The following is a 14,265-nucleotide window of genomic DNA, read 5'->3' on the forward strand; positions in this document are numbered from 1 at the left end:
ACAATAAAATATTTTAAGAATCATAAGTTTTCATTAGTATTTAACTGAGGGGATAACAATATGATATATTTGCTATTTTCCAAAATATTAAGGGAAAATTGCTTGATTTTAAAGTTTGAGGAAGAATTGTAAACTACCCCAAACATAAATGATGAAAAAAAAAAATTTCCTAAGTTTTTGTTTTTGTTTTTGTGTGTAAAACTATGTATTTTTAACTTAAAATAGTATGTAAAAAAAAATACAAAAAGACAACCCAAGAAAATTGTAATTGAAATAGTGAATTTTGGCTCAACAAAGTTGATTAAACCAACAAAAAATTTCTAAAAACACAACCATATGACTCAATATTTCATAATACCTTTAAAATTTTGTTATATTTTATTTTAACTTGTAAGGAATTTACAGTTCAGTAGTTTTGAAAATATTGTGACGACATCAAGATGTCTTCACATTTTTCACACAAAAAAATGTTATGTCCATGACATTTTCACAAAAAATTATAAGTAGTAGATTACTACAAGTTGTTATTGATGGGCAAAAAAGTAGTTTCATTGGTAAGTTTAAATTAGAACCAATAATAATTTACCATATTTGATTTTTTATAAAAGTGTTGTGAAAATATTTGTGGATATAGCACTTCTTTTTCACATTACTTTTATTTTTAGTTGTAACTAGTTCTAGTATGATATTTTATTATTTTATTTTGATCTATAATGAATTAACATTTCAACAATTGTGAAAATATTATGCCAATTTGTGATGTTAATATTTTATTATAATGTGAAACAGCGTGAATTGGAAAACCAAAAATAATATAGCAAATATACTATAACTTTATGCATTTACCAAAAAAAAAAAAAAACGGCTAGCAAAACAGTGAAAGTTGAACAAACCAAAACTACTATAGCGAAATTACTGTAACTTTTCCCATTCACTCTTTTTATATATAGAAATATATATTACACTTACAATGTAAATTTATATTGTAAACACATAAAAATTAGCAAATGTTGTACACATTTGCAAAATTTGTACAATTTTTTTTGCAAATGTATATAATATTTGCTAACTTTTGTATGTATACAATGTAAGTTTACATTACAAGTAAAAAGTAAACATATGAAGATCCTTTAAAAGAAAAAAACAAACTTAAACCAAGTTGGAGAACTTGAAGAAATAAAAAAAATTAAAAAAAAAAAGGAAAAGAGGCAACTCACTAAACCAAAAATACTGTTCATAACACTGTTCATGAGCTTATTAAATGTATATAATATTTGCTACTTTTTGTGTGTATACAATATAAGCTTACATTACATTACAAGTACAAATTAAACATATAAAGATCCTTTAAAAAAAAAAAAAAAAAAAAAAAACTAAGTTGGTGAACTTGAAGAAAAAAATAGGGGGGGAGGGGAAGGCAAGTCACTAAACAAAAATACTGTTCATAACACTATTCATGAGCCTATTCGCTCTTTTTTATATATAGAAAAAAGAGTACAAATCAATGACTGGGGGAAAAAAAAAAAAAAAACAATGAACAGTATATATTGAACAAACCAAAAGTACTATAGCTTTTACATATTCACCTAACAAGTATCACAACATTTTCATAAAACATTTATTTTCAGTTATGATTAGTCACAGTTTCATATTTTATTATTTTATTTTGACTTATAAGAAATTGACACCTCAATAATTGTGAAAATATTGTAAAATTTATTGTATCAGTATAACAATATATATATGTGTGTGGGGGGGGGGGGGGGCGGGGGGTTCTTATAAATATTTAAAAGGAAAAAAAAGTACAAATAGAAGACTAAAAATAAAAAACAAAAAAAACTGTAGCTACTGTAGCTACAGTGCCACTTGAACAAACCAAAGGAGCACTGTAACAATTATTCAAAACTTAAAAAAAAAAAAAAAAAAAAAAAAAGGATAAATACTCAATAAACTAAATGTGTATTGTAGGGTGATTGACGCTTTTTATATAGCTAGCTAATAGAAATAATGCATGTTCTACTAGGAAACAATTAAAAATCTTACTAGCTAGCTTTCCAAATGCTAGCATCCAAAAAATTACAACTGGTGCAATATCGTCGTCTTCAAGTTTTCGCTCACTTCCACTCAATCAAACTTACAACACCCACCTCACAATTTCCTTTAAAAAGACCCTCCTTCCCTCCAACAAAAGCATCCAATTAGCCCTTCAACTCCTCAAGCTAGCTAGCAATGGCTTCCAAAAAGCTCTCAGCAGCCATTCTAGTAGTCTCTCTCCTTTTCTACTCAACACTCTCTAGTGCTTGTAATACTTGCAACCCCATGCCCACTCCTACTTCTTCTCCCACAATAGCTCCTTCTGCAGGCGAATCTTGTCCAAAAGACACATTGAAGCTTGGAGTTTGTGTGGACCTTCTTGGACTCATTAACCTTCTGTTGGGAACCCCTCCTACCAGCAACTGCTGTGCATTGCTTACAGGCTTGACTGACCTTGAAGCTGCACTATGTCTTTGCACTGCCATTAAGGCCAATGTGCTTGGGATTAACTTGAATGTGCCTGTTTCACTTAGTTTGCTTCTTAGTGCTTGCCAAAAGACAGTTCCTGCTGGCTTCCAATGTCAATAGAGTATAAAGGGCTCTGGGTTGCCAATTTGTTCTGCACTGTGTCCTTAGCTGTTGGGTTGTTCTTGCTGCTGTTGGCTTGTGTGTATTTTGGTGGCTTTATTGGAGTTTTGTCTTGTTTTTTCTCTTGCAATTTGTTATATGGGGGTGGGGTGTTGTTATTATTACTAATTACTCAGATGGGGGGAAATCTGATTTGTTCAAATAACTGCATGGGTAAGTTTGTCTTCATGTGCGATTATTATCAAAATTTAGTTTCTTTTTCAAATTATGCATTTGTTTTTAATACTCTCTCTCTCTCTCTCTCTCTCGTTTAGATATGTAGTGTTGCGGCTATTCAACGTTGGAAATCTCAGAGAATCAAAGGTAATTTGAAATATTTTGATGTTTATAAGTCAAGTGGTAGAAAATCATTAAATTTTGCTAATTTCCAAATTCAAACACACATTTGTTGCTAGAATATCAATGTAATACCTTGAGGACGACTAATAGACACTACAACAAATCTGAATTTTTTCAAGGGTCAAAATCCTTAAAAAAAAAAGTATTAAAAAACTTTGAAAAAAATTATTTTAAGAGTTGAATTGACCTTTGATAACTTTCGAAACTTATACCGTTAAAAATGAAATTTTAAAGGCCTTTGTGGCCTTCAAAACAAGTGCTCTAATCTTACTTTTGAGGGTCAAGAGACCCTTAAATAACTTTTTATCAAGGTTTAAAAGATTTATATTTACAATTTTTGATAAATAAGGTTATTTAAGGGGTCTCTTGACTCTCAAAATAAGATATTTTTTTTTTAAAACCACAATCATGCACAATATATATACACAAAAAAAAAAATCACAATTGTTGAAATGATATGCTATGATATTAATGTACAAATTAACATCTATGATGTGTACCAATTTCAATATTGAGATTACTTAACAGATTAGGGGCTGCATACAAATAGTCAATATGTCAATTATTGTTTAAGAGAAAAGATATCAATAACAACACTTTGTACAAAGACCAAATTTGTCCAAGAGTTACAAATTTTGATATATTTTATTGTTCATCATCATCTCCAAATCAAGAAGTTTTCAGCTAGTGCAATTGAACATTTCAGCCATTATAGGTGCCTTCAAGTTTCTGAAACCAAAAGTTTATTAATTTCCTTACAAATATATCTACACACCTTTCCACAATATCAAATTCAAGATACCCACAATTTCAAAAAGGATAAGAGTTGGACATCTAAGCCTGAAAGTAAGCATATGTTTAAGATCTTGAACAAGCAATAATTGGCAAGATTTACCATTTCCAAAACAGTAAACCATATGATAAATAACTTAAGTATAAGATTCATCTATATATGCTGCCCTTGAAGAGGATGGAATAATCAATAGTTGGGAAGATTTGCAACTTTTAAAGCAGTATACCATGTCTTAATTTACTAATACTAAGAATTTGGGACCAAGAAATCCTTTTCATTAAATAATCATTTAACTAGTGAATAAAACAAATTTCAGCTTCAAAACAGAATAAGAATTAAATAAATGTCTCAGTTCAAGGTTTTGGATTTATGGTTTTGGAGACACCAATTTCTAAAGTAATGGACAGAGTCTGAAGATAACTTTTTGAAAATGAGGGACACACCTTAAGTTGTCCTCAGTTGGAAAAGAGTACTAAATCTAGTAAAAAGACTACATAAAAAAAATATTTCAATGTAGAGTTTGATACATTATATAATACAATAGATAAAATACGCAAAATAGAATTAAGTATTTTTAGCAATAATGTATAAAAAAAAATGCAATTTTTTATAGCAATAATGCAAAATAGACATTATTGCTAAAGGTATTTTACTTTTAAGTGTTTTTTTTTTTTGGTTGGTGAATTTTAGTGTATTTTAGATTTTGAGAGGTACTGCCTGGTCATCTTTCTGAATGGAGTGAGCTTCTTATTTTACAAACCTGTTGTGAGTATACTATTATTAGGTGTAGATGAGTAGATCATGAAGCCCCCCGCCCAGGAACGAGGGCAAATAGCTTCATGTCCTCACTGATACTTACAAATGGCTAGCAAGCTCTGTTGTGAGTATACTTTTATTAGGTGTAGATGAGTAGATCATGAAGCCCCCCGCCCAGGAACGAGGGCAAATAGCTTCATGTCCTCACTGATACTTACAAATGGCTAGCAAGCTCTGTCATTATAGATGAGAGTAAGGTCCCCCACTTCACACCACTTTTTTTCTTCTTCTACCTAAAAACCAAAAAAGAGAACCTCAAAGGACATGATTTGCTTGTGAGATATATACTGATTGCAAAAAGACATATATACTCGTCCAATTGACATTTAATATAACAAAAATACCTTGCAATAAATTCCATCGTATCCTTAAAAAAAAAATATTCTCCTCTACACTCAGCTGTCACACCAAACAGTGACGGTTGTCGACAAACCCATTCAGTGGAGAAGGTATTACATGCAGCAGATGCATGTTACCTCTCTCTCTCTCACAAGGAGGTGGACTCCACAAGTGTGGAGTCCACCCCCTTGTGAGATAACATGCATCTGTTGCATGTAGAAGTTTTTCCATTAGTGTTGCTACCCAAACCCAAATCGGAACAACACAGGCATCATCTTCACTCAATTCAACACACACACACCATTTTAAGGGTATAAAAGTTCAATTTTATCTAAGATATCTTTTTAGTTGCTTGGGGTTCTATAAAATTATCAGTAAGCTTCGCCATACCATCTATGTTCGCGGTTTGGCTCCCTAATTCCTATATCAATGCTTTATCTAGGCTTGCGGGGACTTGCATGACTGTTCTTACAATCCCTCATAATTGACAAATAGGCACTGTTAATGTAGTTTGAACAAGTCCTGCGTTTAACTTTATCTTTACAGCTTGAATCCTATGTTAAATACAAAGATTAATCCCATCATTCAAGGTCTACAACTCAGCTATTACGCTTGTTTTGGAGTTCATAAAAGAATGTAATGAAATAGAATGAGTAAATTATAAAAGAATGGAATAGAAGAGAATGTTTCTCAATAATGAAATGGAATGAAATTAAGTCATCTTAATTAATGTTTTAAGATAAAATAAAATAAATGAAAAAGAATGGAAGATAAGTAACATTATTTGGAAGTATCATAAAGGAAAATAAATATAATTATTTTATAACATTATTACTATTAGCCTCTATTATAAAATAAATTGCTAAATATATAGGGGACAAAGTTTAGTTACAAATTAAATTAGTTGTAACCTAAGATTACAACCTTATTCCAGAGAAATTATAAAGTCCACATGGTGGACAAGTAGTGTGGTCCACCATTCCACTAAAAGACTTACACATGTTTAAGATTGCTGAGTTAAATAAAATTTTTGTTTCTTACACATGTTTAAGATTGCTGAGTTAAATAAAATTTTTAAACAAAAATTTTATTTAACTCAGTAATCTTAAACATGTGTAAGTTTTTTAGTGGAATGGTGGACAAGTGACGTGGTCCACTAAAGGACTGTATAATTTCTCCTTATTCAATATCTTTTTAATGGAGGCGAATTTTGACAAATCCACTATTAGATTACATCTTCTTCTTATATCCTCCATGCTTGCAAAATTTCTAGAAAATTAAAGATCAATAACTATGACATCAATAAATTATTTAAATTGTAAATTTTTGTAGTTTAAAATTATGCACAAAATATAAACTTATAGATCGCATAGTAAATAATATCCGATTGACACAGAAATTAACATGTATATTAAGAGTATAAAGAACATGTAATTCAACAATTAAATTTTCAAAATATGTAGTAATATTTATTTTATTAAGTAAGGTTGTAGCCTTACGTTCTGGTTTGTTTCAACATTAATTTTTTTCTGAAAAATTGGTTATTTTTCAGAGAGCATTTTTTAAAAAACTATATATCTCATTTTTTGGTGTTTGGTAACGATCTTGAAAATGAGCTTGATAATGTTTTCTAGTGTTTGGCGTGCACAATTTTTTATATAAAATTTTTTATATATAATTTAAATATGTATAATATGTGTATTGTAATGTAGTCAATATTAAAATTAAAAAAAAAAAAAAAAAAAAACCAAGTATGAATTTGGTTTTCAAACTAAAATTTTGATAACAGCTACAATCAAAATTAGTTGTCCAATTTTCATGATTTCTACCACTCATTTTGCTCATATATGGATACAATGCTCAAAATTAATTGTTCAATTTTCATGATCTATATCTAAAACGCTAGTACATTCTATTAAATTCCAAATATTTGGGCAGACTTATATGAAAGTACTAGATGAAGCATTAATTCAATTCAAAATGAAGTTACTAATAAATCTAAAAGATAATATGTGAAAAATATCATACATTGTCAATCACACTTCATAATGTTGTTCAAGCAGATTTTCTTCCAGTATTGGAACTATAACCTTTGCAATTATACAAGTAATTAATTCTCATATAGTTTGCCAACTCCCTACAATCTATAATGATTCTTTCTTATATAAACATATTCATATGATTCGTTTTTGCAGGTTATAATTACTGGTATTGGAGCGGCATTCATAGATAAAGTTAGAAGAAAGCCCCCTTATTATTGGTAGTGTAAAACATCATCAGCTGAAAGTTTTAATAATTTTAAAAGCTTCCTTTATGAGTCTTAATAATTTTCACATGTAAATAAATATTATTCCAAGAATCAGGTCATGTAAATTTTCACATGTAAATTAAAAAATAAAAACAAAAAAAATAAAAACGTAACATTCCTTGATCAAGGAATGTTACGTTTTTATTTTATTTGTTTCTAGGAGCTAGTTTTGTGCCTTGGTAAAATCTACTCCACAAACCTTTCCCACAATTCCTCCAAACGATGTTTAACCCAAGCTCATAATCGATGGAGCTTGATTTATAAGTATGAAGGCAAAAAATAAACCAATATGCCGAATACAAATGGACACACAAATGCATGGACAAGACAAACATAACTATATTAATGCAATCTTTCGCCTTTGTTGCGCTAGGAGAATGGCTTTACCAACCCAATTGAGGAAGAAAAAAAAATACCTTATCTAATAAAAGTGTTACAGGGAAAGAGAAACAAAGAGAAAGAGAGAGAAGATCAATGACCAAAGAGAGTGAGAGTGAGGGCCTAAGAAGAGAGAAAAAGCAAAAGGAAGAGAAGAAGTGAGAGAAATTACCATGAGAAATACTTTGAAGGCGCAAAAGAAAATATTGTTTGTTATGGCCAAAAGAAGATAATATTTATAGGAGTAGTTATGAGCCAAGTTAGAGAGAGTTTGTTTTCCGACTTTTTTTTTTTTTGTGGAAAACAACTTATATAAAATAAGCCTTATTTTTTATATGATTTTCCGTTGACTAAAGGTAGTTTTCCATTGATCAATTTTTTTTTATGCTACCAAACACTAAAAAATATGAAAAACTATCTTTATAAAAGGTTTTATAGTGAAACAAACAGAGCAATGCTACAATTAATTTTGTAACTTAACTTTGTCCATATATAGGAGTATTTGGGAAGTGTAAGTAAAAATTTCATTAACTTAAATTTTATTCCCTCCGATTCTTCTCAATTTTGGGGAATTGAAAATTTGAACTTTTATTTTTTTTTTAGAATAGAAATGAATGAAATTTCTCTCATTCTTACTCTATTCATTCACACTTAAATTTTTAAACAAGGGAGTGAAAGAAATATTTTTAAAATATTCTTTTCATTTCATTCCTTTCTATATCATTTTCTTCTCCCAAACAGAGTGGTGCACCATGTTAACATGTATAATGTTGTAGGCTTTAGGCCCAACTAGTTTACTTGTTTAGTACTCTTACTTGTATAACACTTTTACTTGTACTACACTCATATTTACTTGTACTGCACTCATATGCCTCCTATATAAAGGCACTCATGTATATTCTTTCAGTGAAAAATACAATACTATTGATTCAGTATTTCTAACATGGTATCAGAGCCACTACTCTGACCTTTTCTTAGCAGTCTTGTCTTTATTGGTGTAACTTCATTCTCAATATTGCTTCCACTGTCACAACAACTGTCACAGCCTTTCACCGTTGAACCTTCGAGTCTTCTAGACATCGTCGTCAGGTTCCGGATCTGTAGCAACCGCCGTTGAGGAGTTCGAACATTGCAAAGACCACTGCCTTTTTCGACACTGCCGTGAATATTGCTTCGAAAAAATTTCCGAAGGTACCACGAAGATTGTCTTGCTCCGATCTACCTTTTCGTGAAAACCTCACAGTTATCAGAGGCTCCACGCGCCCTCACACGCCGCCCAAAGTTTCTGCACTGAAGATCACGCGCCCACACGCCGAATCCCTGCCGCCACGCGCCAGACCTGTTCCTGCTGACGTCATCACGCCACCTCATCGTTGACGTCATCCTCCAGCGCGTCGCTTCGTCACCGCCACATCACTGTTGACTGTTGACTTTTGACCGTTGACTTTTTTCGGAGTTGACTTTTTGCAGTCTAGGTTCTCCTTACTCAGTTTTTCGCGTAGATTTCATTTTTGCAATCCATTTTTGCATATTTTGCTTCTAAATGAAGCATAAGGACAGGTCTTCTTCCTTTTGCAACAATCGTCGTCGACAATCCAGTAAACGTTTTTGCAATTTTTGCAAACGTTTTGGCCATAATATTGAGACTTGCTTTCAGCGCAATAAATCAGCTGTTTCAATTTCTACTACCACTATTGCTAACATTGAGAGTGTCCAACCAATGACTCCCGTCTCTGCGTAGTCTAAGTCTTCAGGTCGCACTTTCACCATGACCACAGAAGACCTTAAAAACATCATCGCCAATGTCATTCGTATGGTTGGTAATGCATCTTATTCCTCTTCTCTCTCAACTTTATCTGGTATGTCTCCTTCCTCTTGGCTTATGGATTTTGCTTGTTGCAATCACATGACACCTCACTCTTCCTTATTTTCTGAACTTAAACCTGCATCACACCCTCTTACTATTCACACAGCAAATGGTTCCACAATATTTGGTCATAATATAGGTTTTGTTTTAGCCTCCAACCTCTCCGTTTCTAGGGTCTTTAATGTTCCTGACCTTTCTTACAATTTGTTTTCTGTGGGACAATTAGCTGAGTTGGGTTATCGAATTATATTGGGTTATTCTGGGTGTATTGTGCAGGATCCAAGGACGGGACAGGAGCTAGGGACCGGTTCCAGAGTTGGGCGTATGTTTCCCATGGACAACCTTCGTCTTCCACTTGTTGCTCCTGTTTCTATTGCTGCAGCTGCTGCAGTTTCTTCTATTCCTTCTCTTGCTCTTTGGCATGCTCGACTTGGTCACGCATCTTCTTCCCATGTACAACAATTGGCTTCTAGAGGTTTGTTAGGTTCAGTGTCTACAAAAAATTTTGATTGTGTTTCATGTCAATTAGGAAAACAACCAGCTTTGCCTTTCAATTCTAGTGAATCTATATCCACTGATATCTTTAACCTTGTTCATTCTGATGTTTGGGAACCTTCCTCTGTCTTTAGTATTGGTGGATCTCGATATTTTGTTGTCTTTGTTGATGATTACTCTCGCTATAGCTGGATCTTTAATATGAAACATCGTTTTGAATTATTGCAAGTGTATTCTAATTTTGCAAAAATGGTTGAAACTTAATTTTCTAAACGTATCAAAAATTTTCGATCTGATAATGCTCTTGAGTACACTCAATATGCTTTCCAATCTGTTTTGCATTCCTATGACACTGTTCATCAACTAACTTGTCCAGGTACCTCTCAGCAAAATGGTAGAGCCGAATGAAAACTTCGTCATATTCTTGACACTGTTCGTGCTCTTCTTCTCTTTGCCAAAGTTCCTGCTTCTTTTTGGGGTGAAGCTGCTCTTCATGCTATTCATACTATTAATCGCATTCCCAGTCCTGTCATCCAAAATCAAACTCCATATGAGTGCCTTTTTGGGTCACCTCCAGATTATCACCACCTACGCTCATTTGGCTCTGCTTGTTTCGTTCTTCTTCAGCCACATGAGCATAACAAACTTGAGCCTCGGTCAAGACTTTGTTGTTTTCTTGGCTATGGCGAAACTCAAAAGGGGTATCGGTGTTATGATCCTATTTCTCATCGTCTTCGTATCTCCCGCAATGTTATCTTTTGGGAACATCGCCTCTTTGTCGAGCTCTCTCACTTCCGTGCTTCTTTATCTTCCTCTTCTGTCTTAGATCTATTTCCAGATGAGACACATATTCCTTCTGTAGCTGCTCCTGACCCTCCTATAGCTGATCCTGATCCTCCTATAGTTACTCCTGATTCTCCTATTGACTTCTCTGCCCAACCATCATAAATCCTTGATCCCTTTCCTAGTTCCCCCTTTAATGAACAGGTGGAAGATGAACAGGTCGAAGACGAGCTACTCAACCCTGATCTTGGTTCCCCTGCTCCTACTCCGCCTGAAGATCATGCACAAGACATTTCACCTCGTCACTCAACTCGGGTAAGGTCCATTCCTACACATTTACTTGACTATCATTGTTACACTACCCTTGCTACACTGCACGAGCCTCACACCTATCGTAAGGCTTCCACTGACCCTTTATGGCAGATTGCAATGAAAAAGGAACTTGATGCATTATCTAAAAACCATACTTGGGACTTGGTCACTCTCCCCTCTGGGAAATCTGTGGTTGGTTGTAAGTGGATCTACAAGATTAAGACTCGCTCTGATGGGTCTATTGAGCGCTACAAAGCTCGTCTTGTTGCAAAAGGTTTTACATAGGAGTATGAGATTGATTATGAAAAGACATTTGCTCCGGTTGCTCGTATCTCTTCTGTTCGTGCCCTCTTAGCTGTTGCTGCTGCCAGTAAATGAGATCTTTTTCAGATGGATGTCAAAAATGCATTCCTTAATGGGGATTTAAGTGAATAAGTTTATATGCAACCTCCTCCTGGTCTCTCTGTTGAATCAAACAAGGTTTGTCACCTTCGACGTGCACTTTATGGCCTTAAACAAGCTCCACGTGCTTGGTTTGCCAAATTCAGCTCTACCATCTCTCGTTTGGGTTACATGGCCAGTCATTATGATTCTGCCTTATTTCTTCATCGCACTGATAAAGGCACTATTTTACTTCTCTTGTATATGGATGATATGATCATAACTGGTGATGACCTTAGTGGCATTCAAGAACTCAAGGATTTTCTCAGTCAGCAGTTTGAGATGAAAGATCTTGGACATCTCATCTACTTCTTGGGTCTTGAAATCACTCATTCTACAGATGAACTTTACATTACTCAAGCCAAGTATGCCTCTGAACTCTTGTCTAGAGCTGGACTCACTGATAGCAAGACTGTTGACACTCCAGTCGAGCTTAATGCGCATCTAACTCCCTCAGGGGGGAAACCATTGTCTAATCCCTCTCTTTACAGACGCTTAGTTGGCAGCCTAGTTTATCTTACTGTTAGTCGTCGAGACATTTCCTATGCTGTTCACCAGGTGAGCCAGTATCTGTCTGCTCCACGATCGACTCATTATGCTGCTGTTCTGCGCATTCTTCGGTACCTAAAGGGCACTCTCTTTCATGGTCTTTTCTACTCTGCTCAGTCTCCTTTTGTTCTCCGTGCATTTTCTAATGCCGATTGGGCAGGAGATCCCATTGATCACAGGTCCACCACTGGTTATTGCTTTCTTCTTGGTTCTTCTCTAATTTCTTGGCAAAGCAAGAAACAAACTCATGTGGCCCGTTCTAGTACTGAAGCAGAATATTGTGCCCTTGCTGATACCACATCTGAGCTTCTTTGGCTATGATGGCTTCTTAAAGACTTAGGTGTGTCTACATCCTCTACTACTCCTCCTCTTTATTGTAAAAAAAAGAGTGTCATTCATATTACTCACAATGATGTCTTCCATGAACGGACTAAACACATCGAGATCAATTGTCATTTTATCCGTTATTATCTTGTCCACGGTGCTCTCAAGCTAATCTCAGTCTCCTCTACAAATCAACTTGCGGATATCTTCACCAAGTCACATCCTAAGGGATGCCTTCGTACTTTGGTTGACAACCTCAAGTTGGTCTCACATCCACCTTGAGTTTGAGGGGGGCTGTTAACATGTATAATGTTGTGGGCTTTAGGCCCAACTAGTTTACTTGTTTAGCACTCTTACTTGTACTACACTCACATTTACTTGTACTGCACTCATATGCCTCCTATATAAAGGCACTCATGTATATTCTTTCAGTGAGAAATACAATACTATTGAATTCAGTATTTCTAACACACCAAAAATTTTCAAGTAGTCATTTACTCTTAATCCCATGGAATCTCAAATAATTACTCCCCCTCCAGCCACACCTAAGTTATCCAATGAAGATCCACACGTACGTATTAATACTGAACTGCGAAGCCTGTGGTTTTTCTCACCATCCTCTTGAGAATTAGTTCTGAGTTATAGGTTTATTGTATACATAATATGTCAAGGATTATGCGGTAAGCAATGGAAAGAACATAAGAACAGTAGTCTTGGAGGCACGAATGTATCCTTCTTTTTAAAATAATATTTGTTCCCTCTCAATTATATTTGATATAGAATTGTTTGCAAATTTGTCTCTAGGGAACTAAATCAAGATTCTTTAAGAAGCAAACTTATTAAAGGGTATTGTGAATTTCTTTAAAGGTGTGAAAAATCTATAAAAATAAAATAAAATAAAATAAAATCGAATATGAAAGGCTATATATAAATAATGAGTAATATCCTTTGAAAAGACACAGTTAAAGTGTCACTTTGGTTTATATGAGTCCAATAAAATGTTGTCAGCGACTGAAGAAATCCTTTTCCCCTAATTTTTCTAAAGAATTCTATAGATTTCCACTTTCTGCAACTGTCTCGTTGAGCAAGCTTTGCTATCTTACTCGAGTGCCATTCGCGAAAGCTATTCTAAGGCCCAAACCATAGTGCCAATCCTATTAGGTTCATTTGTCCGTGTATGTTGGCAAATTGTGTCCAAAACATGTCCAAGTTTAACTTAAGTTGTTAGTCTTTAATGTTTTGTCTTGTAATTGAAGAACAAGTTAAAGATCACAAAAGGGTGTTCAAGATTTTCTTTAGATTGTGCTGAATCTACTGCCTCGACTGCAAGTTTGACCGATTAAGCCTCACTTAGGTTTGATACATACCTCAATACTGCTCAATTGATCAAGTATTAAGATTTCAACTTTTCAAATTCAAGCCCATGATGACTCAGGTCTTGGTATTCGTGCCCTAAGCAATATATATATATATATATATATATATATATATATATATATATATATATATATATATGATACTCCCTTAAATCATCAAGAAAATAGAAAAACATGGAGCTCTTGTCGCAGCTCGTGTGCGCCTGGGGTTTTGCATCGTATTAAAGGACATCTAGTGTGTTCCAACTTCCAAGTGGAAACTACTACACAAGACTACTGAAATGAAGCTGAAGTTGCGGTGAGTTAGTCAGATCAAACATTTGTGCATTGGTATCTTTTGAAAATATATGTCATAAGCTTTTTTATGATGCCTCATTTGAGACAATTCGGGATTGGTAGGCTAAGAACCAAGTTGGGGAAAGTGGAAAGAAAACATGGAAAAATCCAATTTTATGCATAGGAT

At 33.9% G+C, this 14,265-nt stretch overlaps 1 protein-coding gene across 1 annotated transcript; it reads left to right on the plus strand.

Moving 5' to 3' along the window:
* Positions 1–2,178: 2,178 nt before the first annotated feature.
* Positions 2,179–2,887, plus strand: LOC142608158 (putative lipid-binding protein AIR1). Its single transcript, XM_075779874.1, has one exon. It carries the CDS (start codon positions 2,230–2,232, stop codon positions 2,620–2,622), a length of 393 nt encoding a protein of 130 aa, XP_075635989.1. The 5' UTR covers positions 2,179–2,229; the 3' UTR covers positions 2,623–2,887.
* The last annotated feature ends 11,378 nt before the right edge of the window (positions 2,888–14,265 follow it).

The sequence above is a fragment of the Castanea sativa genome, chromosome 1 (genome assembly GCF_040712315.1).
Source record: "Castanea sativa cultivar Marrone di Chiusa Pesio chromosome 1, ASM4071231v1".
Taxonomy (NCBI): domain Eukaryota; kingdom Viridiplantae; phylum Streptophyta; class Magnoliopsida; order Fagales; family Fagaceae; genus Castanea; species Castanea sativa.